This window comes from Dendropsophus ebraccatus, chromosome 3 (genome assembly GCF_027789765.1).
Source record: "Dendropsophus ebraccatus isolate aDenEbr1 chromosome 3, aDenEbr1.pat, whole genome shotgun sequence".
NCBI classification, from domain to species: domain Eukaryota; kingdom Metazoa; phylum Chordata; class Amphibia; order Anura; family Hylidae; genus Dendropsophus; species Dendropsophus ebraccatus.
This window is the reverse complement of record NC_091456.1, coordinates 186,794,542-186,815,840: the sequence shown is the minus strand read 5'-3', so window position 1 is coordinate 186,815,840 and position 21,299 is coordinate 186,794,542. Positions and strand designations below refer to the sequence as shown.

The 21,299-nt window shown below is 43.9% G+C and overlaps 2 protein-coding genes and 1 pseudogene across 3 annotated transcripts in view; all 3 read right to left on the bottom strand.

The window, feature by feature from the left end:
• Nucleotides 1-21,299, bottom strand: part of LOC138786861 (zinc finger protein 585A-like) — a 154,213-nt pseudogene that overhangs the window by 44,703 nt on the left and 88,211 nt on the right.
• Nucleotides 2,578-21,153, bottom strand: LOC138786739 (oocyte zinc finger protein XlCOF22-like). Of its 2 annotated transcripts, XM_069963750.1 has the most exons (4): nucleotides 8,025-8,232; nucleotides 7,357-7,895; nucleotides 6,870-7,260; nucleotides 2,578-4,296 (listed from the first exon to the last, which is right to left on the bottom strand). In XM_069963750.1, the coding sequence occupies exons 3-4, from the start codon at nucleotides 7,189-7,191 to the stop codon at nucleotides 2,918-2,920; spliced, it is 1,701 nt and encodes a 566-aa protein (XP_069819851.1). In that variant the 5' UTR covers nucleotides 7,192-7,260; nucleotides 7,357-7,895; nucleotides 8,025-8,232; the 3' UTR covers nucleotides 2,578-2,917. The 2 variants fall into 2 exon arrangements, with proteins under 2 accessions (XP_069819851.1, XP_069819852.1); XM_069963751.1 differs by lacking the exons at nucleotides 7,357-7,895; nucleotides 8,025-8,232 and adding an exon at nucleotides 20,471-21,153.
• LOC138787567 (uncharacterized) overlaps nucleotides 14,435-21,299 on the bottom strand; it is a 53,998-nt gene continuing 47,133 nt past the window's right edge. Inside the window, exons 15-17 of the mRNA XM_069964915.1 lie at nucleotides 20,161-20,374; nucleotides 17,679-17,695; nucleotides 14,435-15,669 (exon numbers count right to left, since the gene is read on the bottom strand). Coding sequence (XP_069821016.1) covers nucleotides 14,551-15,669; nucleotides 17,679-17,695; nucleotides 20,161-20,374 — 1,350 coding nt within the window. The 3' untranslated portion in view covers nucleotides 14,435-14,550. The remainder of the gene's footprint in view (nucleotides 15,670-17,678; nucleotides 17,696-20,160; nucleotides 20,375-21,299) is intronic.

Here is a 21,299-nt window from a genome sequence, read left to right as displayed (position 1 = left end):
GAAGGCACAGACTTTTCCAAATCAGCTCGCCGCCATGGAATTTGGTTAAGGTCATCTCTTATGATCATTACCTCAGATGAAACCAACCCAACCTGCGTGATTAGGGTTGTCGGGTAATGATCTCTTTCCTCCATTAAAACTGCGTAACGTGAGCCAGAACATTCGGTACCACCTTTTACGGAGATGGAGTTTCGCACTTTGAGATATTCACGGAGGAAGCTGGAGACTTAGGATATTTTTTTATTTTCAATCCTTTGGAGAGGTAACTCCGACATTTTTATTTGATTCGGTCTCTAGGGGCATTTCACCTCTAACAAGTAGATAGCAGTCGGAGTGTGAGTGTGAGTTGAGAGTCTATTTTATATGTGTTATTGTGGAGTTGAGAATTTATTTTATATCTGTTCCTCCATTCTATAGTCTTAAAATGTGTATAATGCTGAGTAAGCGGCTATTGGGAAAGAGTCCCCTGTTTTATTTACTATGTTTATGGCTAGGAGAATTTGATCTTTCCTGCTCTTTTCTTTACTTAAGGGTCTGAAGATCGTTGACAATAGATAAGGGCAAGGACAGCTGAGGAAAAATATCATGGCAGCTCTTGCAGGATATGTAAACAACCTGGGTCCTCCTACCTTTTTTCTAAGTTCTGTTAAGGTATAACTAAGAGATTTTAACTGAATAAATCAGATCAGCTTGAACACTGAAGATGCTTTTCATGTGTCTTGGTTGATTCTCATGGACAGCTGTCACATCACTTCCCTGATTAGGCAGCACCCAGGTACAGCTGGGAGACTTAATTTTAATGCTGGGTTTACACGGAACGATTATCGGGCGAATTTTCGCGATAACGATCGCATTGAGCGATAATCGTTCTGTGTAAACACAGCAAACGATCAAGCGATGAGCGAAAAATTGTTCATTTTAATCTTTCAACATGTTCGTGAATCATCGTTTGTCGTTCGCTAAAAATTCGCAAATCGCTTCGTGTAAACAGTCTTTCAACGATTTACCCTATGTAAAAGATGGGCTTAAGCGATCTTAAAAACGATCGCAATAACGATTCTTCTTACGAATATTGTAACGATTTTTCTAACGATTTATTCGTCTAAATGCTGATCGTTATAACAGCCAAATCGTTGCTTTAAAATCATTAAACGATCGATTGGGCAAATTATCGCTTCGTGTAAACCCAGCATAATGGTCCATTTACACAGAAAGATTATCTGCCAAAGATTTGAAGCAAAAACCAGAAACAGACTATAAACAGGGATCATGTCATAAAGGAAAGACTGAGATTTCTCCTCTTTTCAAATCCATTCCTGGCTTTGGCTTCAAATCTTTGGCAGATAATCTGTGTAAATGGACCCATAGTCTCACCCTAACAGGAGAGAGACCCTTTATATTATCACTTCCTCTGGTATAGCCTAAATGCTGGCAACACCAGAGGTCGCTCCACTCGCCCAATAATACTTTCCTGGGTGCATCACCCGAGATGCAACATGAAGCGCCCGGAAATACCAAACTCAGATTTTACCAAGCCTGCATGGATGGAGTACACAAAAACAAAATTAAGACACAGAGGAAGAGGAGGAAAAAGAGCAATATACCCTGGAGCACTTCAACTGTCCTTTAGGGCCCTATTAGACGGAGTGATAATCATTATCCCTCCATGTAACAGAAACCATCAGTCGATGAAACAATTATCGGCTGATCGTTGGTTTAGGTTTGGACCTAAAATCGTTGGGCGCAGACTGTGCATCACTACGTGTAATAGTGATGCGCAGCCGACGGCTGGTGATTGCCCAAACACCTGATAACTTACCACTCCCCGCTCCCAATTTTCTCTCCTGTACTGTCTTCGTCTAACAGGTCCTGGATGGATGCTGACAGGATGCTCAGGCGCTGCAGCCGCCAGGACCAGGAAGCTGCGGAGCACAGGTGTTTGGGAAGGGCTGCATGGACATCGCTAACAATGTCCATGCAGCCCTTACTGCCCGATTATTAGGCAATCTAATAGGTCCAGTAAAGGAACACCGTCCAGTAAATGATCGGGTCGTAGTCGAACAATTACTGTCTTAGTATATCTACTCTATTTTGTGTGAATTCTCTGAGGGAGGGGAAGGGGCAAGGGTAATCAATATATCCTCACGACTGAAATATCCTATTGCTGTTTCTATAGATATAGCAGTACCCGACCCAATTTTTAATGTAGCATTGTGACCACACTTACCTAAATAGCGAAGCATAAACAAGAAAGTATAGCACCACCAAGTCTATTGTAATACATAAGGATGAGAGACAAAGAGAGGAGGCGGAGAGACTTTGGGGGAGATTTATCAAACATGGTGTAAAGTAAAACTGGCTCTGTTGCCCCTAGCAACCAATCAGATTCCACCTTTCATTCCTCACAGACTCTTTGGAAAATGAAAGGTGGAATCTGATTGGTTGCTAGAGGCAACTGAGCCAGTTTCACTTTACACCATGTTTGATAAATCTCCCCCTATATGTAGTTAAAAAAAGAAAAAGTACAAACCAGAGAGCAGTTCATATTATTCTTAGAAATTCACAAAAACACTCTGATCAAATATACCTAATCTATCCTTTATTTATTCCCTGAGAGGAACGAGGGACAAAACCACATCAGCTATGTCTCCCTTTCACAGTGCGCAAGCCCTAATGGCCAAGGAACAGCCAGGCCCAAGGTATGTACCAGGACCAACAGCCGACGTCCTGGACCCCCGGGACCTAGGTCTCCAGCTTCCCTAAATCACCATCTCTCAGCAGATCTTCACTGCCCCAGGCAGGAGGAGACATGGAGGCTCGCGTGGGAGAGGCTTCGGAGGTAGGAGTAAAAATGAGCAGAGAGATATGTGTCACGTGATGACCAAGAGCTGATTTCTGAGTAAAACATTTTTTTACATTATGAACATAAAAATGGCGTCTCCCTTGTGTGAATTCGTTGATGGTTAACCAGACGTGATTTCCGAGTAAAACATTTTCCACATTCTGAACATGTAAATGGCATTTCCCCTGTGTGAATTCTTTGATGTTCAATAAGACTTGGTTGATGGGTAAAACATCTTCCACATTCTGAACATGAAAATGGCATCTCCCCTGTGTGAATTCTTTGATGGTTAACAAGATAAGATTTCTGAGTAAAACATTTTCCACATTCTGAACATGAAAATGGCTTCTCCCCTGTGTGAATTCTTTGATGTTCAAAAAGTCTTCCTTTCCTTTTAAAACCTCTCCCACATTCTAAACATGAAAACGGATTCTCCCCTGTATGAATTTTTTGATGGCTACCAAGATAAGATTTCCGAGTGAAAGATTTTCCACATTCTGCACATAAAAATGGCTTCTCCCCTGTGTGAATTCTTTGATGTTCAACAAGTCTTGATTTCCTTTTGAAACATCTTCCACATTCTGAACATGAAAATAGCTTCTCCTCAGTGTGATTTTTTTGATGGTCAACAAGATTTGTTTTACAAGTAAAACATTTCCCACATTCTGAACATGAAGATGGCTTCTTGTGAGTATTTTTATGGCGATGAAGATTTGATCTGTCAGTAAAGCATTTCCCACAAACTAAACATGAAAATGGCTTCGCCCCTGTGTGAACTCTTTGATGTTCAACAAGTCTTGATTTCCTTTTAAAACATCTCCCACATTCTGAACATGAAAATGGCTTCTCTGTTTGAATTTTTTGGTCAGAAAGATTTGCTCTATAAGTAAAACCTTTCCCACATTCTGAACATGCCCTCTCCCCTGAATAAATTCTTTGATGGTCAACAATACTTGATTTATAAGCAAAACATTTCCCACATTCTGAACATGAAGTTGCCTTTTTCTCTCTGTGAATTTTTTGATGGCGAAGAAGATTTGATTTGTGGGTAAAACATTTCCCACAATCTGAACATAAAAATGGCTTCTCCCCTGTGTGAATTCTTTGATGGGCAAGGAGCTTTGATTTCTTAGAAAAACATTTCCCACATTCAGAACATGAAATGGCCTTCTCCCCTCTACGATATGTTTTGTGAGTAAAGCATTTTTCATGTTGTAAGTATGTAAACTGAGTCTTTCCTGTATTTTCTCTTTGATGTTCATCGTCTTCTCTGTAAATGTCAGCTTGCTGTGATGGAGCAGAAGATGGGACTTGTATAACAGGATGAGATGAGAGATCTTTGCTGTGAGGGGCTGAGGGTGTATCTGGGATAGTGGACGGCTCCTCATATGTATCTTGTGTGATATGATCCTCTGAGGAGATCTGATGTCCCCCTGAGCTCCTGGTAGAATCATCTGCAAAGGAGAAAACACCATTTCTCTTATTTCTCAGTAATAGAAGCTTATACATATTGTAGACATGGAAAGTTACTCTTTTTTATGTAACATAATAAGAATGATCAGATCTGTTCTCATCCACAGGAAGGGTCAGGGAGAAGAATCTAGAAGCTGGAGGCCGGGGAGATGACGTCCTTAGTAGTAAAAGTAACGGAAACTCTTCTAAAATAAAAATAATAGGACTACTGACCCCCTACATACCGATAACCTGATGGACCCCTACAAGCATGGCGTTACTGGGGGCAGATCACCGCTTTTTCTCTCATTTTCTGCATAAGTCACATGGTGCAGTGAGGTCCCCACCCCGGCCAGCCTCTGGCTACATACGTCCTTGGTAAGCGGTCAGAGCCTTCCAAACCGCTCTCTGGATGACCCTCCCCGAACAAGGGACGTCACAGCCACAAAGGGCAAAGTATTACGTCTGTTAATCTGGAGTTGCCGTCAGTTTCTGTATAAGCTATAATATATTGGGAGAATATAGGGCCAAACCGTCTACGCTGAATAGTGGTGGGAAGAAAGGGCCATGAGGTCTTGTCGGAGGCCTTTCCTGCATCTAAACTAAGTATAATGGTCAAAGGTCATGAGGGGTCACAAACTCAATCATTAAAAAATATGAGTATATTACACAACTTCTTGCAATGACAACCCCTGTTGTTTTAGAAACAGAGACATAGAAGATTGTCGGCAAAAAAGACCACTGGGTCCTTCTAGTCTGCCCTATTAGTATTCCTATTCTTATTATCTTATGACAGATATATGTTTATCCCAGGCGTGTTTAAATTCTGTTATTGTAGATTTACCAACCAACTCACAGAATACCTCCCACACTGGGATAGTTGACACCTCCGTGCTAAACAAAATCACAGATAGGGGTGCAACGACTTAAAACATAACTTTTAATCAAATAATGTAATATAACAACCCCACATTACAAAACACAATCGTGGTCACCAGAACCACTTAGGAGCGATCACCAGCCGGTAATAATCCTTCTCCACCACTGGACTGCGCCAGACAAGACAAACCAGCTATGTGAAATGAAAAACCGGCAATCTCACCCATCCATGGTCTTCTGTCAGCTGTTAATATCCAATGATGTGTAGGAAGAAGCCGCATCAACGTATCATCTGTGGCAAATATGCTTGACCCTAGTAATCCCTGTGGTGTCAGGTTTGCCGGCTCTCCCTTCTCGCTCAGTGCTTAGGAGTTAACCCTTAGATCGGGCTCCCTCCACCCCGTGCTACCCCTTTGTAACTGCCCCTATGATACCAAGTCCGTGTTCTGTGTCCCCCTCCAACGATCGTTTCAGCCAGTTTGCTGGGATCTTCAGGGAGCGTGGGCATCAGGGTAGGAAATCTGTATCAACGTCAGGCAGGGTACTGTTAGCGTGACTGCTACAGTGGTAGCTAGTCCGCTCTATTCACTCTCGCTGATGTGCGTAGAGCGCTGGAGTGCTGGGCAATGGCTCAATGTTTTACGTCGTTGCACCCCTATCTGTGATTTAGATTTACCAACCACCTCTGCTGGAAGTTTGTTCCAAGTATCTACTACTCTTTCAGTAAAATAATATTTTCTCACGTTGCTTCTGATCTTTCCCCCAGATAACCTCTCAGTGTCCTCTTGTTTTTGAGCTCAGTTTTTTACTAAAAACACTCCCCTCCTGAATCTTATTTAGTCCTTTAACATGCTTAAAGGTTTCCGTCATGTCCCCCCTTTCTCTTCCTTCCTCCAGACTATACAGATTCAAATCCTTAAGTCTTTCCTGATATAGTTTATGCCTCACACCCTCCACCATTTTTGTAGCCGTCCTTGGCTACAAAAATGCCCTTTTTTAGGTGAGGTCTCCAGAACTGGACACAGTATTCCAGATGTGGCCTCACCAGAGCTCTATACAGCGGGATCACAATCTCCTTCTTCCTACTGGTTATACCTCTAGCTATACAGAAATCACTACCCCTAAATCCTTCTCTTCTGAAGTCTTTTCCAACACAGTACTGCCGATGTGATACTCGGATAGAGGATTCCTCCTCCCCAAGTGCATTATTTTACATTTGGGAACGTTGAACTTCAATTTCCACTGTTTGGACCACTTATCTAGCAAAGCTAAATCATTTTCCATATTACTGACACCTCCAGGAATATCCACCCTATTGCACACTTTTGTGTCTTCAGCAACAGACAAACTTTACCTACAAACCCTTCTCCTATGTCACTTACAAACATAATAAAAAGAATAGGACCCAGAACAGACCCTTGTGGCCACCACTTGTAACCAGTCTCTGCTCGGAATATACACCATTAACAACAACCCTCTGATATCTATCCTTCAGCCAACCACAAATGTAGCCAGAGGCCAGTCAGTCACTATAGATGCAGATTGATGAGATATATTTATTAGAATTTAGGCTGAATGATTATATAGCTGGAAAACTGACAGGACACAGAGCTTATAATATTCCACACAGAATAGTTACAGCCGGTGACTGAGGAGAATGTGTGACTGTTCTCTGCATTTACTGGTCACTACTCACCTGGGCGGTTACCTGTAGTCATGTCCTCCTTATACTGCTCATCACTGCTGTCATCTGTCTCTTCTACTCCTCTTATACCTGTAGCATTAATACGGTTCACGTTTTTCCTTGTAGTGATGTTCATCAAATACTGCTCATTGCTGCTCATAATACATGTCTCTACTTTTTCTGATTTTGTGTTTGTGTCATCAGTAGAGTTCAGATCCTTCCCTGTAGGGATGTCCTCCTTATACTGCTCATCACTGCTGTCATCTGTCTCCTCTTCTTCTTTTACCATTATGTCTGAATCATCAATATTGTTCAGATCCTTCCCTGTCATCATGTCCTCCTTATACTGCTCATCACTGCTCACATCTGTCTCTGGAGCATTAATATTGTTCCCATCTTCCCCCTGATTCATAGGATGTGAGAGAAATATTGTAAAAGTCATCAGACAGGAGGAGAAGTCAGGTGGGACGTACAGATCATAGGGAACATCTCCATCTACCTGATCCTGATCCTGTGGGAGAAGAGGACGGGGACATCTCTCTGGTGCTGTTCTCTTACTGGATCTGACTGGAGGGAACACATACAGAGACTGAATTCATTCTTTCCATCCAGATAATACAGAGAGGAGGTGTGTATATAGTCCTGTCTATTACCTGCTGATGGGAGGGGCTGCTGATCCTCCAGCATCACATCCTTGTACTGATCCTTGTGTCCTTCTACATACTCCCACTCCTCCATGGAGAAATAGACCGCCACGTCCTGACACCTTATAGGAACCTGACACACACAATGGTCACACAGTCATCCCCCCCACCCCTCCAGTGGTGTTACTGTATAATGTCCCAGCATTCCCAGCAGCCACAGTCTCACCTCTCCACTCAGCAGCTCCACCATCTTGTTGGTGACTTCTAGGATCTTCTCTTCCTCCATTTCCTCATGTATCAGGGGCCCCGGGATTGGGCTCAGGGTTCTTCCCCATCCTTCGCACCCAGGGGCCCCACAGCGCCCACTAGAGGACTTCTTCACTACTGTGTAATCCTGTGTATGGAGAGACACATTACTATCACTCCATCCATTCCCAGAATCCCTCACCTCTCCAGTCCTATTCATCTGTTATTCCATAGATAAGAATGATGTCATGATGACATCACTCCCAGAATCCCTCACCTCTCCAGTAAGCAGGAAGAGTATGTTTAGGGTGAGGGTTATTATCCTCTCCGCCATCTTGTTTCTGTCTTGCTCCATCCAGAATTGGTCAGTCAAGAAAATTAGCAGGGGGTCTAAATGTATAAAACAGGAGACAATGTAAACACAACTCATCACAAGGTCCAGAAAAAGAAAATTCTGTCTCTAGTAATGGCTCAAAATCCCGAAGGGGTTAATCCTCCTGCTGTCCCCCAGCTCCTTCCCTGCGGTGACTCCACACATCCCTCCAGCTGCAGAGCTGTACAGGAGCCATGTGCTTACACTTGTGTACCCTGTCAATCCACTCACTTGGAAATAGCTTTATCAGAATGAGAATGCTAAATCCAAGTGGATCTATGTAGGGAGCAGCTGCCTAGATAATCAGATCGTCGTCGCAGTCCATAGAAGATGGCGGCGGTCTGCTGCCACCACACCTATTACGTGGAGCGATGGCCAGCAGACTGTTAGACAATAATCAGCCATTGTGTAAGCCGATCTGTGCCTTTTAACACTACCTATTACACCAATCGATTATCAGCCATAACGGGTGATAATGGGCCAATAATCGCTTGGTGTAATGAGGCCTTAAGCTATTTCCAAGTGGGCAGATTTACCAGCCCCATCAGATCACTTTGATTTAGCATTCTAATAGTGAATAAGCTATTTCCAGGGAGTAGATGGAAAAGGTACATGGATTTACTTAGATTTAGAATTCGCACAACAAAAGCCAGTTTCACCCAATGTATTGCAGCAGATTTCACACTGTGAGTTCCTCAGCGAAATCCACTGCGATGCTCTGCAGTGTCATTTCCTGTCCGTGCTCCCATCTGCTCCGCTCAGCCAATCAGTGCACTGTCCCCTGACAACCACTGATTGGCTGAGCGGGACACCAGGGAGTCAGAGAAGCAGACGGGAGTGCAGACAGGTAATGTATTAGCCGAGCAGCGGTGGGTTATGTGGGCAGGTAATGTATTAGCCGGGCAGAGGTGGGTTACGTGGTCAGGGGCTACATTCTAGCAGTGGAATGAAAATGCTGTCAGAATGTAGATCTTCCATGATGTGGTGCGTATGAAACTGGCCAAAGTGAGCTATTGTAGGCTAATGGACCCCAAAGTGGGCAGATATACCTAGTACATTAACCCAGTTTTTTCAGTGTAAGAATACTAAATCCAAGTGGGCTAATGGACCTAGCAGAGGGTGTAATAACTGGGCCTGTATAGCACCCTCCCATTTCCATAACCAGCCAGGTAAAAATCCAAACTGCAGCCTAGTAGTACCAGGGTGGGAAGGGGCATCTATTTTGTCCCTCCCCAGCCTTATAACACCAGCTTGCCACTTTTTTTTTATGCTGTGAAACTACTGGCACCCGGCTCCTTACAGTACCAGGTACTGGGGACAGCTTCCACTACTAAGCCTGTAAAGTAAAGAAAAAAAACACGAGTGAAAAATATTTTTTGTTCAAACAAAAACACCCTTACACTTCATGTTGACCATTTTATGAAACCAAAACATTGAAGCAGAACACCCATTAATTTGACAGGTGTTTTGCTCCTTCAAGGATGTAGCACCTGTACAGATAGCTGCTTACAGTCTGGCACCCAAGGGGTTAAGTGACAATGCATGACATCCCAAGTGAACCCCCTGGAGGCCGGACTGATCTCACACTGCTTGTGCAAGGAAGGAAGAGAGTCCATAGGGGGCTGGGACCGGCACAGACATCCTCTTTCCTGACACACTGAGCTGGAGTTCTGGGCTCCGGCTCCTCAGATATCCGCTCAGCCAATCAGCAGCTGAGGCCGGACAGCGCTGCACATAGCACCTGTACATAACAGCAATCCCATAGACCCCGGCTGCAGCACATCGCAGAATGCTCCCACAGACCCCTGACCCCGCAGACCATCACATATCATTACTACACACCCCTGACCCCGCAGACCATCTCATATCATTACTACACACCCCTGACCCCGCAGACCATCACATATCATTACTACAGACCCCTGACCCCGCAGACCATCACATATCATTACTACACACCCCTGACCCCGCAGACCATCTCATATCATTACTACACACCCCTGACCCCGCAGACCATCACATATCATTACTACACACCCCTGACCCCGCAGACCATCTCATATCATTACTACACACCCCTGACCCCGCAGAACATTATAAGAAGATGCCCCCAGAGAGAAGCTTACCGATTATAATGCCCAGAAACTCCTCACACGGTCATTACTGTCTCTTCTACCTCACAGAAAGCCCGGGACACAGACAGACCCTGCAGCTACACAGTCCTGACTGACCCCGACCGGCTGCTTCCTCACTACTGCTAGGAAACACTGGGAAACCATAAGCTCCTCCCACACAAGTCACATGGGCGTGATGTCATCAACTGTACATAGCATCTACTGTGTGCTTACAGGACCTGCCATGATGTCACAGTCATGTGATCAGTCACATGGAGGAGGAGGAGTCACATGGTCAGGGGCTGCTGCTCAGTGTATGCAGGACTCTGCTGTGCTGGATGAGCTGAAGTGATGTGTATGCAGCAGAGCTGTCTGTGTGTGATGTGTGTGAAGCAGAGCTGTGTATGTGTGTGTTATATATGCCTGCAGCAGAGCGCTGTGTGTAATGTACATGTAGCTGAGCTGTATACGTGTAATGTACATGTAGCTGAGCTGTGTATGTGTGTAATGTACATGTAGCTGAGCTGTATGTGTGTAATGTACATGTAGCTGAGCTGTATGTGTGTAATGTACATGTAGCTGAGCTGTATATGTGTAATGTACATGTGTGTAATGTACATGTAGCTGAGCTGTATGTGTGTAATGTACATGTAGCTGAGCTGTATATGTGTAATGTACATGTAGCTGAGCTGTATATGTGTAATGTACATGTAGCTGAGCTGTATATATATGTGTAATGTACATGTAGCTGAGCTGTATGTGTGTGTGTGTAATGTACATGTAGCTGAGCTGTATATGTGTAATGTACATGTAGCTGAGCTGTATATGTGTAATGTACATGTAGCTGAGCTGTATATATGTGTAATGTACATGTAGCTGAGCTCTATGTGTGTAATGTACATGTAGCTGAGCTGTATGTGTACACAGTGGTGCTGTATATGGTGAATGCTGCTTTTTAGGCAAGTTTAGGACAATAATTGTGAATTTTAGTCTAATATAAGTTTACATCATTATTTATGTCTCCAAGTTTGAGGTACTCTTTGGCCGAGCCCATCACAAAAGGATGATACTTGGATTGGGATATGCGGCACAGTCAATGCTGAGGTTTTTGATCACCGTACTCTTAAGTATACTCAGATAGTATCACCTGCCGCTGCCACAGATTACTCTCTGCTGGGCTACCTTCACCCACCTAGGCCGCCGCCACAGCCCAACACCCCCCGGCCCTGACCTCAGCGTGTAACCCATGCTCCTCCCCAGGGCCTGAACATGATCTCTCCTACAGTAGGCAGAGTGAGGTGACGTCCCCGCGGTGACAGGCTGAAGGAAGAGAGGAGCCAGAAGATAAAGGGACAGCTCCATGCCTGGATTAGGTGAGTATAATGTTCTTTTTTCCTTTGTTGGGCAATGCAGGGGAGCCTTATTAGTATGGGGGCATGACAGGGGGAAGTTATTATGGGGGAGCAGTAGGATGGGGGCACAGAAGAAAAGGGGCATTATTACTATAAGGGCAGGGGGAAGTTAAACTGTGGGGCACAGCAGGGAAAGGAGCATTATTACTATAGGGGCACAGCAGGGCAGAGAACATTAACTGTGGAAACACAGCAGGGAAGGGGCCATTATTCCTATAGGGGCACAGCAGTACAGGGGCAGTTACTTTGGGGCCACAACAGGACAGGGGCAGTTACTATGGGGGCTCAACAGGATAGGGGCATTACTACTATATGAAAGCACAGCAGGGGACATTATTACTATATGGGGGTGCAGAAGGGAACATTATTACTATATGGAGGGCCCAGCAGGGGACATTTTTACTATATGGAGGACACAGCAGGAGATATAATTTCTATATGGAGGGCACAGCAGGGGACATTATTACTACATGGAGGTATGGAGGGCACAGCAGGGGATATTATTACTATATGGAGGCCACAGCAGGGGAAATTATTACTATATGGGGGCACAGCAGGAGACAATAATACTTTATGGGGCACAGCAGACTATTTCTATATGGAGCACAGCATGAGGCATTTTTACTATATAGAGGGCACAGCAGGAGACATTATTACTATATGGGGGGGGGCACAGCAAGACATACAGGGGGCAACCCACACACCTACTCACTTTGCCGTGCATGACACAAACAAGTAAAATTACTACTGTTTTGGAGCCTATAGGTGGAAAAAGGGAAGGAAGTTTCGGCATAAGTGCAGAGCCTGAGATGTTTGTCCTGCAGGTTCTGAAGAGGTGAGTTGTAGCTGGAAGAAATCATCATCGTGGTCTGGGCCGGATGGAGAGAAAAAGAGAAAGTGACGCCTCAGATCAAAGAAGATGGTGCCTGTGAGTCACTGAATGTTTTTTTTTTTCATATTATGCAGTGATGCCTCAAGTTAAAAACGAATAGGCAACATGCCATAATACACACACTGCTTCTTAGCAAAATGTGTTTGACATTTTTGCTTCTAAAGAGTTTCTGCAGCAGCTGCTACTCATGCTGGGTTCTGATTTTCAATGCTATGATCATCTACCACATGATCTCTGTGCTGGAAGTTGTTTCCCTCTATTCTGTTGTCCTTCTACTGTATAATTCCACATAAAGTCCACTTCCAAAGATGTTCTGCAGCAGCTGGTAGTAATGCTGTATTCATTTTTAATCACAAGGGTCCCCACCACACATTGACGGCACCATAACTGTGTCCCTTCATGTTACATGTTAGTTAATTTCAGCAGTTAAGTGATTGACAGTTTAACTTCTAAAGATGTTCTACAGCAGCTGCTATTGATCCTAGGCTTTAATCTTAAATAATAGCATACTATAATATAGAATGTATATAAATATAAATCCAAAGTGGGAGACTTATCAAACATGGTGTAAAGTGAAACTGGCTCAGTTGCCCCTAGCAACCAATCAGATTCCACCTTTCATTTTCCAAAGAGTCTGTGAGGAATGAAAGGTAAAATCTGATTGGTTGCTAGGGGCAACTGAGCCAGTTTCACTTTACACCATGTTTAATAAATCTCCCCCTTTTAAAGTGTATTTAAAATGATATAGTATGTGAAAAAATACCCAGACAGATGGATAATGTCTCAAGGCCCCGCCCCCATTAAGTGATGTCCATGCAGCCCTAGCCCAAGATGACAGGCCGCTCAGCAATCACAAGCCAGATGTTTGGGGAATCGTCATTTTAGGTCCAAACCTAAAACAACGATTGGCTGATGATCCCGGTCATTGGCCGATTGTTGCCTCTATTACATGGAGTGATAATCGGCCGATTATCGATCCGTGTAATAGGGCCCTTAGACACACTGAGTATTTGGGCAAATGAGGATCAATGTGGATAAATGTAAAGTTATGCACCTGGGTACTAATAACCTGCAGCATCATATGTCCTGGGGGGAGTAATAACCTGCAGCATCATATGTCCTGGGGAGAGTAATAACCTGGAGCATCATATGTCCTAGGGGAGGAATAACCTGCAGCATCATATGTCCTGGGGGAGGAATAACCTGGAGCATCATATGTCCTAGGGGGAGTAATAACCTGCAGCATCATATGTCCTGGGGGTAGTTACACTGGGAGAGTTGCTGATGGAGAAGGATCTGGGTGTAGATAATAGACTAAAGAACAGTACACAATGTCAGTCAGCTGCTTCTAAGGACAACAGGATATTGTCATGTATATAACAGGCCTGGACTCTCGGTACAGGGATATAATGTTACCGCTCTATAAAGCTCTGGTGCGCCCCCATGTGGTGAACGCTGTTCAGTTCTGGGCACCGATTCATAGAAAAGACGTTCTAGAGCTAAAAAAAGGTACAAAGACGGAAACTAAACTAATAGGGGAATGGAGCATCTTAGTTATGAGGAGAGATTAAAAGAATTACATTTGTTTAGTCTGGAGAAGAGACGTTTAAGGGGAGATATGATTAATTTATTTACATATATAAATGGCCCCTACAAGAAATATGGGGAAAAGATGTTCCAGGTAAAACCCCCTCAAAGGACAAGGGGGCACTGCCTTTGCCTGGAGAGACAAGGGGGCACTGCCTCCACCTGGAGAAAAAAAGGTTCAATCTCCGGAGGCGACAAGCCTTCTTTACCATGAGAACTGTGAATTTGTGGAACAGTCTACCACAGGATCTGGTCACAGCAACGACAGTGGAGGCTTCGCTGTAGGAGAGACAAGTTCTTACACCAAAATAACATTAATGCATATGTATGGAATGTTTTAGTAAAACATTTCTCACATTCTGGACATGAAAATGGAACTTTCGATGGTCAACAAGATTTCATTTCACAGTAAAACATTTTCCATATTATGAACATGAAAATGGCTTCTCCCCAGTGTGAATTCTTTGATGGTTAACAAGAGAAGATTTCCGAGTAAAACCTTTACCACAATCTGAACATGAAAATGGCATCTCCCCTGTGTGACTTCTTTGATGTTCAATAAGATGTGATTTTACAATAAAACATTTCCCACAATCTGAACATGAAAATGACTTCTCCCCTGTGTGAATTCTTTGATGAGTAACTAGCTTTGATTTATCTTCAAAACATTTTCCACATTCTGAACATGAAAGTGCATTCTCCTCTGTGTGAATCTTTTGATGCTCAACAAGGTTTGATCTCTGAGTAAAACATTTCCCACATTCTGAACATGAAAATGGAGTTTCCCCTGTGTGAATTCTTTGATGTTCAACAAGTTTTGATTTCCTTTTAAAACATGCCCCACATTCTGAACATGAAAATGGCTTTACACCAGTGTGAATTCTTTGATGGTGAAGAAGATTTGATTTGTCAGCAAAACATCTCCAACATTCTGAACATGAAAATGGCTTCTCCCCTGTGTGAATTCTTTGATGTTGAACAAGTTTTGATTTCCTTTTAAAACATCTTCCACATTCTGAACATGAAAATGGCTTCTCCCCTGTGTGATTTTTTTGATGGTCAATAAGATTTGATTTGTCAGAGAAACATTTCCCACATTCTGAACAGGAAAATGGCTTCTCCCCTGTGTGAATTCTTTGATGGGTAGCAAGCTTTGATTTCTGAGTAAAACATTTCCCACATTCAGTACACAAAAATGTAAGACATTTTCTGTGAGTAAAGCATTTTTCACATTGAAAATATGAAAACTGCGGCTTTCTTGTATTTTCTCTTTGATGTTCATCGTCTTCTCTGTAAATGTCAGCTTGCTGTGATGGATCAGAAGATGGGACTTGTATAACAGGATGAGATGAGAGATCTTTGCTGTGAGGGGCTGAGGGTGTATCTGGGATAGTGGACGGCTCCTCATATGTATCTTGTGTGATATGATCCTCTGAGGAGATCTGATGTCCCCCTGAGCTCCTGGTAGAATCATCTGCAAAGGAGAAAACACCATTTCTCTTATTTCCCAGTAATAGAAGCTTAAACATATTGCAGACATGGAAAGTTACTCTTTTTTATGTAACATAATAAGAATGATCAGATCTGTTCCCATCCACAGGAAGTGTCAGGGAGAAGAATTTAGAAGCTGGAGGCCGGGGAGATGACGTCCTTAGTAGGAAAAGTAATGGAGACTCTTCTCAAATAAATAATAGGACTACTGACCCCCTACATACCGATAACCTGCTGGACCCCAACTAGCATGGTGTTACTGGGGGCAGATCACCGCTTTTCTCTCATTTTCTGCATAAGTCACATGGTGCAGTTACGTCAAAGACCCGGCCGACCGCTGGCTACATACGTCCTTGGTAAGTGTTCAGAGCCTTCCAAACAGCTCTCTGGATGACCCTCCCCGAACAAAGGACGGCACAGCCACAAAGGGCAAAGTATTACGTCTGTTATTCTGGAGTTGCCGTCAGTTTCTGTATAAGCTATAATATACTGGGAGAATATAGGGCCAAACCGTCTACACTGAATAGTGGTGGGAATAAAGGGCCATGAAGTCTTGCCGGAGGCCTTTCCTGCATTTAAACTAAGTATAATAGTCAAAGGTCATGAACCCATTGAAAAATTCTAGACTTTAGTAACAAACACTGGAAAATTTTAATGCTCACAGAACATTCCTGTCAGTCAGTACCGAGACATGTCTGTGAGCGCTGGAACTTTGTGTTTTCAGTCTCTTTTTTTGAACAAAGAAAAGATCAAATGTCGCCAGGAAGGGAACATGGAGCACAGATTGGCCAGATGTATAATGGTAATTTAACCATATAATTTTTTTTTCTTTAATTTAAAGTGAGTATATTACAAAACTGCTTGCGATCAAAACCCCGGTTGAGTTTTAAAAATTTTTTTGCAATAGGTACGGTGTAAGCAGGGCTGTGAAGTCGGAGTCTGAGCTAGTTTTGGCTGGAGTCGGAAAAAATGTAGCGACTAGAGCTGGACTGGAGCTGTCCAGCTTAAAAAAAATGTAAGTTTTAAAAAAAATGAAGTTTTGCTCATCAATATATTTTATGAGCAACATTCTATTAGGACACTGGCCCTATTACATAAGGGGGGTCGGGGAAAAGTTGTCAGTCACTATATGGCAGTTTGTGTCTGAGCTGGAAGAGTCCATTGTGTGGGGGGAGATCTGTGCTGTTCTCTTCCTGAATGCTGGGTGACTGTATATGAGCAGCAGTGTAATATGAAGATATCCTGTGTAATATAGAGGAGGAGGAGGAGAAGAAGACATAAGTTGTGTAGCAGTAACCTCTGTCCTCAGTGTGGTGTTTTCTCTCTGGGTGAAGATTGTGTGTTTTTCTTCAGTGTTGTATGGCTGCAGCTGTGTGTGTGTGTATGTGTGTGTGTGTGTGTGCGCATGCGTGCTATGGCTGAATCAGACTGTGTGTGTGTATGTGTGCGTGCTGTGGCTGCAGCAGACTGTGTGTGTATGTGTGTGTGCTATGACTGCAGCAGACTGTGTGTGTATGTGTATTTGCTATGACTGCAGCAGACTGTGTATATTTGCTATGGCAGCAGCAGGCTGTGTGTGTGTATGCTATGGCCTGCCCCCACAGTGACCCCTCTATATCACTATGTCTGACCCCTCTCTATATCACTATGTGTGACCCCTCTCTATATCACTATGTGTGACCCCTCTCTATATCACTGCGGCTGACCTCTATATCACAAGGATCTGGCATTGTTAGCAGTGTTTCTTTAAGTATGGTGAATATTTAGTTAGAAACATAGAAGACTGTCAGCAGGAAAAGACCCCCTGCTCCATCTAGTCTAGTTGTTAGTAGTTCAGGACATGGAGGCTGGAGACTGGCTGCATCCACTGCACACACAGGAGAAGCTGATTTATATCTTTCCTTATTCCCTCAGAAGTCGCCCCAGGATCATGCAGGACATTAGAGAGAAGCTGCTGAGCCAGTGTGATAAATAACTCCCCTGGTATCTGACCGGCCATTTATGAAGGAGTCGGTCCTGATAAAATTCAGGAGTCAGAGTTGGAGTCGGAGCTGCGGCTTACCGACTCCGCAGCCCTGGCTGTAAGATGAGGACAGTCACTATAGACGCACCAGCATGAGTTTTAAAGTAATATATTGTGTCTGGTTCGTGTTTATGGCGTAGCAATCCCTTTCTGTTATCCCAACCTAAATACTCGGCTGCTTTAAAAAGAGATTTAGAACCTAGCCACTCTCGCCTCAATGTTGCATAGATGGTGGTCAAATGCAATCGATGTTCCATGGGTACAAACTGAATCCAATTATGTTCAACCCCTTTCACTCCAATCTCTTTTACTAAAACCCTTTAAAAATTCCTTCACATCCTGTGCTTAAAACCTTGGTGGTGGCATGGTTGCCACAAAATTAGCACAAATTCCTCCACTTTAGCAAGGGGAACTCTCCCACTACAATATGTCCATGACCTGATTCCAGTTATAAACTTATGCTCATGGATGATAAAGGGACATAGCATGGTGGCCCGACTCTAAGGGGAAAACACTGGTCTGCTTCCAATCTCTCCAAACTAAGGGCCCTATTCCAACGGACGATTATCGTTCGCATAATTGGTAACGATTAACGATCTCAAACGACCGCTATTGCGAAAGACCTGAAAACGCTTTTTCTTCGATATTGCGTTCGTATCTACTGCGAATGCCCGAACGATGTCTTATTCAATGCGAACGTTTTGCGAACGAGCAACGATAAAAATAGGTCCAGGTCTTATAAAGCGATCAACGATTTCTTGTTCGGACGTTAATCGTTAACTGCATTTCAACCGAACGATTATCGTTTAGATTCGAACGATTTTAACGATAATCTAAACAATAATCGTCCGGTGGAATAGGGCCCTAAGTTTGACATACCCACCACAGGCTTTTATAAGTATTTGCAGGCCCGGCATTCGCTCTCACAACGGTCTCCTACTGGCGTACTGTCAGGGACCGGTGACACCAGACACCCAGAGACAGTGAGCCCTAAGCTCAGCCCCGCCCACTGTCCTCTACCTACTTGCCACAATCCGCCCTAAGATGGCGGCGAGCAACTGGGCGGCGGTCCCTGAACTGGCTAGGTGGGACACAAAGACAAGACAGACAGACAAAACACAATAAAGAATGGTTAACAGTCCGGGTCACAACCATCGGGCAGCGCAGTACAAAAACACAATCCAAAAAGCAAGGTCAATAAACAGGCAATATGGTCAGGGGCAGGCAGCAAGCAGGGATAGTCCGAATACAAGGCAAAATAGTCAGAATAAACACAGAGCTAAACAGAGGCAGAAGCAGGCTGAGAAAAGCTCAATAACCGGCACCAGAATAAGCCTCAGCCAAACACTTAAAGGGAATAAGGGGAAACTCCCAGCCCCTATTGGACAAGGCTCCTGGTATCAACTAAATCACCTGTGCACAGAACTGAAGCAGTGTAACTCCTACATGGCCAGAGCACGCAGCAAACGGGTGGGGCTGAACATCCTGATAGAAACAGGCCAGTGTTCAGACAGGGTTCAGGTTACAGCACAACACATACAAAACACTGAGTATCAGCGCCATCTCAGTCGCACAGCACGAGCCGAGGGGCGCACGGAACTCAGCACAGGCACATTCATGACACGTACGGTTTGATTCTGATGTTTTGTCTCATTTTAAACCTGAGGGGAAAGGTTTGCGTAAGCTGTATGCCAAGATGGACGCACATGTACTATTTTCTAAAACACACCTGTTAAAATCCTGGGAAAAGGACTCAGACTTTCTCGGGCTAGGAATGGTCCCAATCCTTCCGTGATATTCACTAATTTCTCAGATGTAGTTCCCATGTAGAATCTGCTATTAAAGAACTTAATGCGCTGGTATTACCTTCCGGACAGATTAGCTATCATCTACCCAGACTCTACGGAGCACTGTTGGAGGAATTGTCCTGAGAAAAGTACTGTCCGTGGTCATGTCTATCAATGGTTACTGTTTGCAATGTAAAACTCTCCTACGATCCTTATTACAGTGGTCTTCTCAGCTAGTCCTAGTCAGTAAGTGTTTTATTATTGCCAAGATTGTCCTGGCTTGTCATTGGAAATAAGTCTCCCCCCTTCCCCCCCGATATTTCTGAGGTCACTGCCACCTTGAATAATGTTTATGAGCATATCATAGCTTTTGGCTTATTGGCCTATCCTAAATTTGCCGGGGAATGGGCCCCCTGGGAAATGTCCACTCATTGTGTTGTTCATATACCGATATGGACTCAGTGAATCTCCTAACCTAGCATTCCCGACCTGAGAGTACTGACTGTCCACATGCAAATTCGTATGTTACTGTACTACAAATTCTCTAAATCTGATTAAACAAAAGTGATATATTGTCCGCTGGGACTGTGCTGTATATTAAAATTTAACCTTAATGATTATATAGCTGGAAAACTGACAGGACACAGAGCTTATAATATTCCACACAGAATAGTTACAGCCGGTGACTGAGGAGAATGTGTGACTGTTCTCTGCATTTAGTGGTCACTACTCACCTGGGCGGTTACCTGTAGTGATGTCTTCCTTATACTGCTCATCACTGCTGTCATCTGTCTCTTCTTTTTTTACTATCTTGTCTGCAGCATTAATATAAGTCAGATGTTTCCGCCTGGAAATATACTTCTTATACTGCTCATCACTGCTCTCATCTGTCACCTCTTCCTCTTTTATTGTCATATCTGGAGCATTGATCTGAATCAGATGTTCCCCCTGATTCATAAGATGTGAGAGAAATATTGTAAAAGTCATCAGACAGGAGGAGAAGTCAGGTGGGATGTACAGATCATAGGGAACATCTCCATCTACCTGATCCTGTGGGAGAAGAGGACGGGGACATCTCTCTGGTGCTGTTCTCTTACTGGATCTGACTGGAGGGAACACATACAGAGACTGAATTCATTCTTTCCATCCAGATAATACAGAGAGGAGGTGTGTATATAGTCCTGTCTATTACCTGCTGATGGGAGGGGCTGCTGATCCTCCAGCATCACATCCTTGTACTGATCCTTGTGTCCTTCTACATACTCCCACTCCTCCATGGAGAAATAGACCGCCACGTCCTGACACCTTATAGGAACCTGACACACACAATGATCACACAGTCATCCCCCCCACCCCTCCAGTGGTGTTACTGTATAATGTCCCAGCATTCCCAGCAGCCACAGTCTCACCTCTCCACTCAGCAGCTCCACCATCTTGTTGGTGACTTCTAGGATCTTCTCTTCCTCCATTTCCTCATGTATCAGGGGCCCCGGGATTGGGCTCAGGGTTCTTCCCCATCCTTCACACCCAGGGGCCCCACAGCGCCCACTAGAGGACTTCTTCACTACTGTGTAATCCTGTGTATGGAGAGACACATTACTATCACTCCATCCATTCACAGAATCCCTCACCTCTCCAGTCCTATCCATCTGTTATTCCATAGATAAGAATGATGTCATGATGACATCACTCCCAGAATCCCTCACCTCCCCAGTCCTATCCATCTGTTATTCCATAGATAAGAATGATGTCATGATGACATCACTCCCAGAATCCCTCACCTCTCCAGTCCTATCCATCTGTTATTCCATAGATAAGAATGATGTCATGATGACATCACTCCCAGAATCCCTCACCTCCCCAGTAAGCAGGA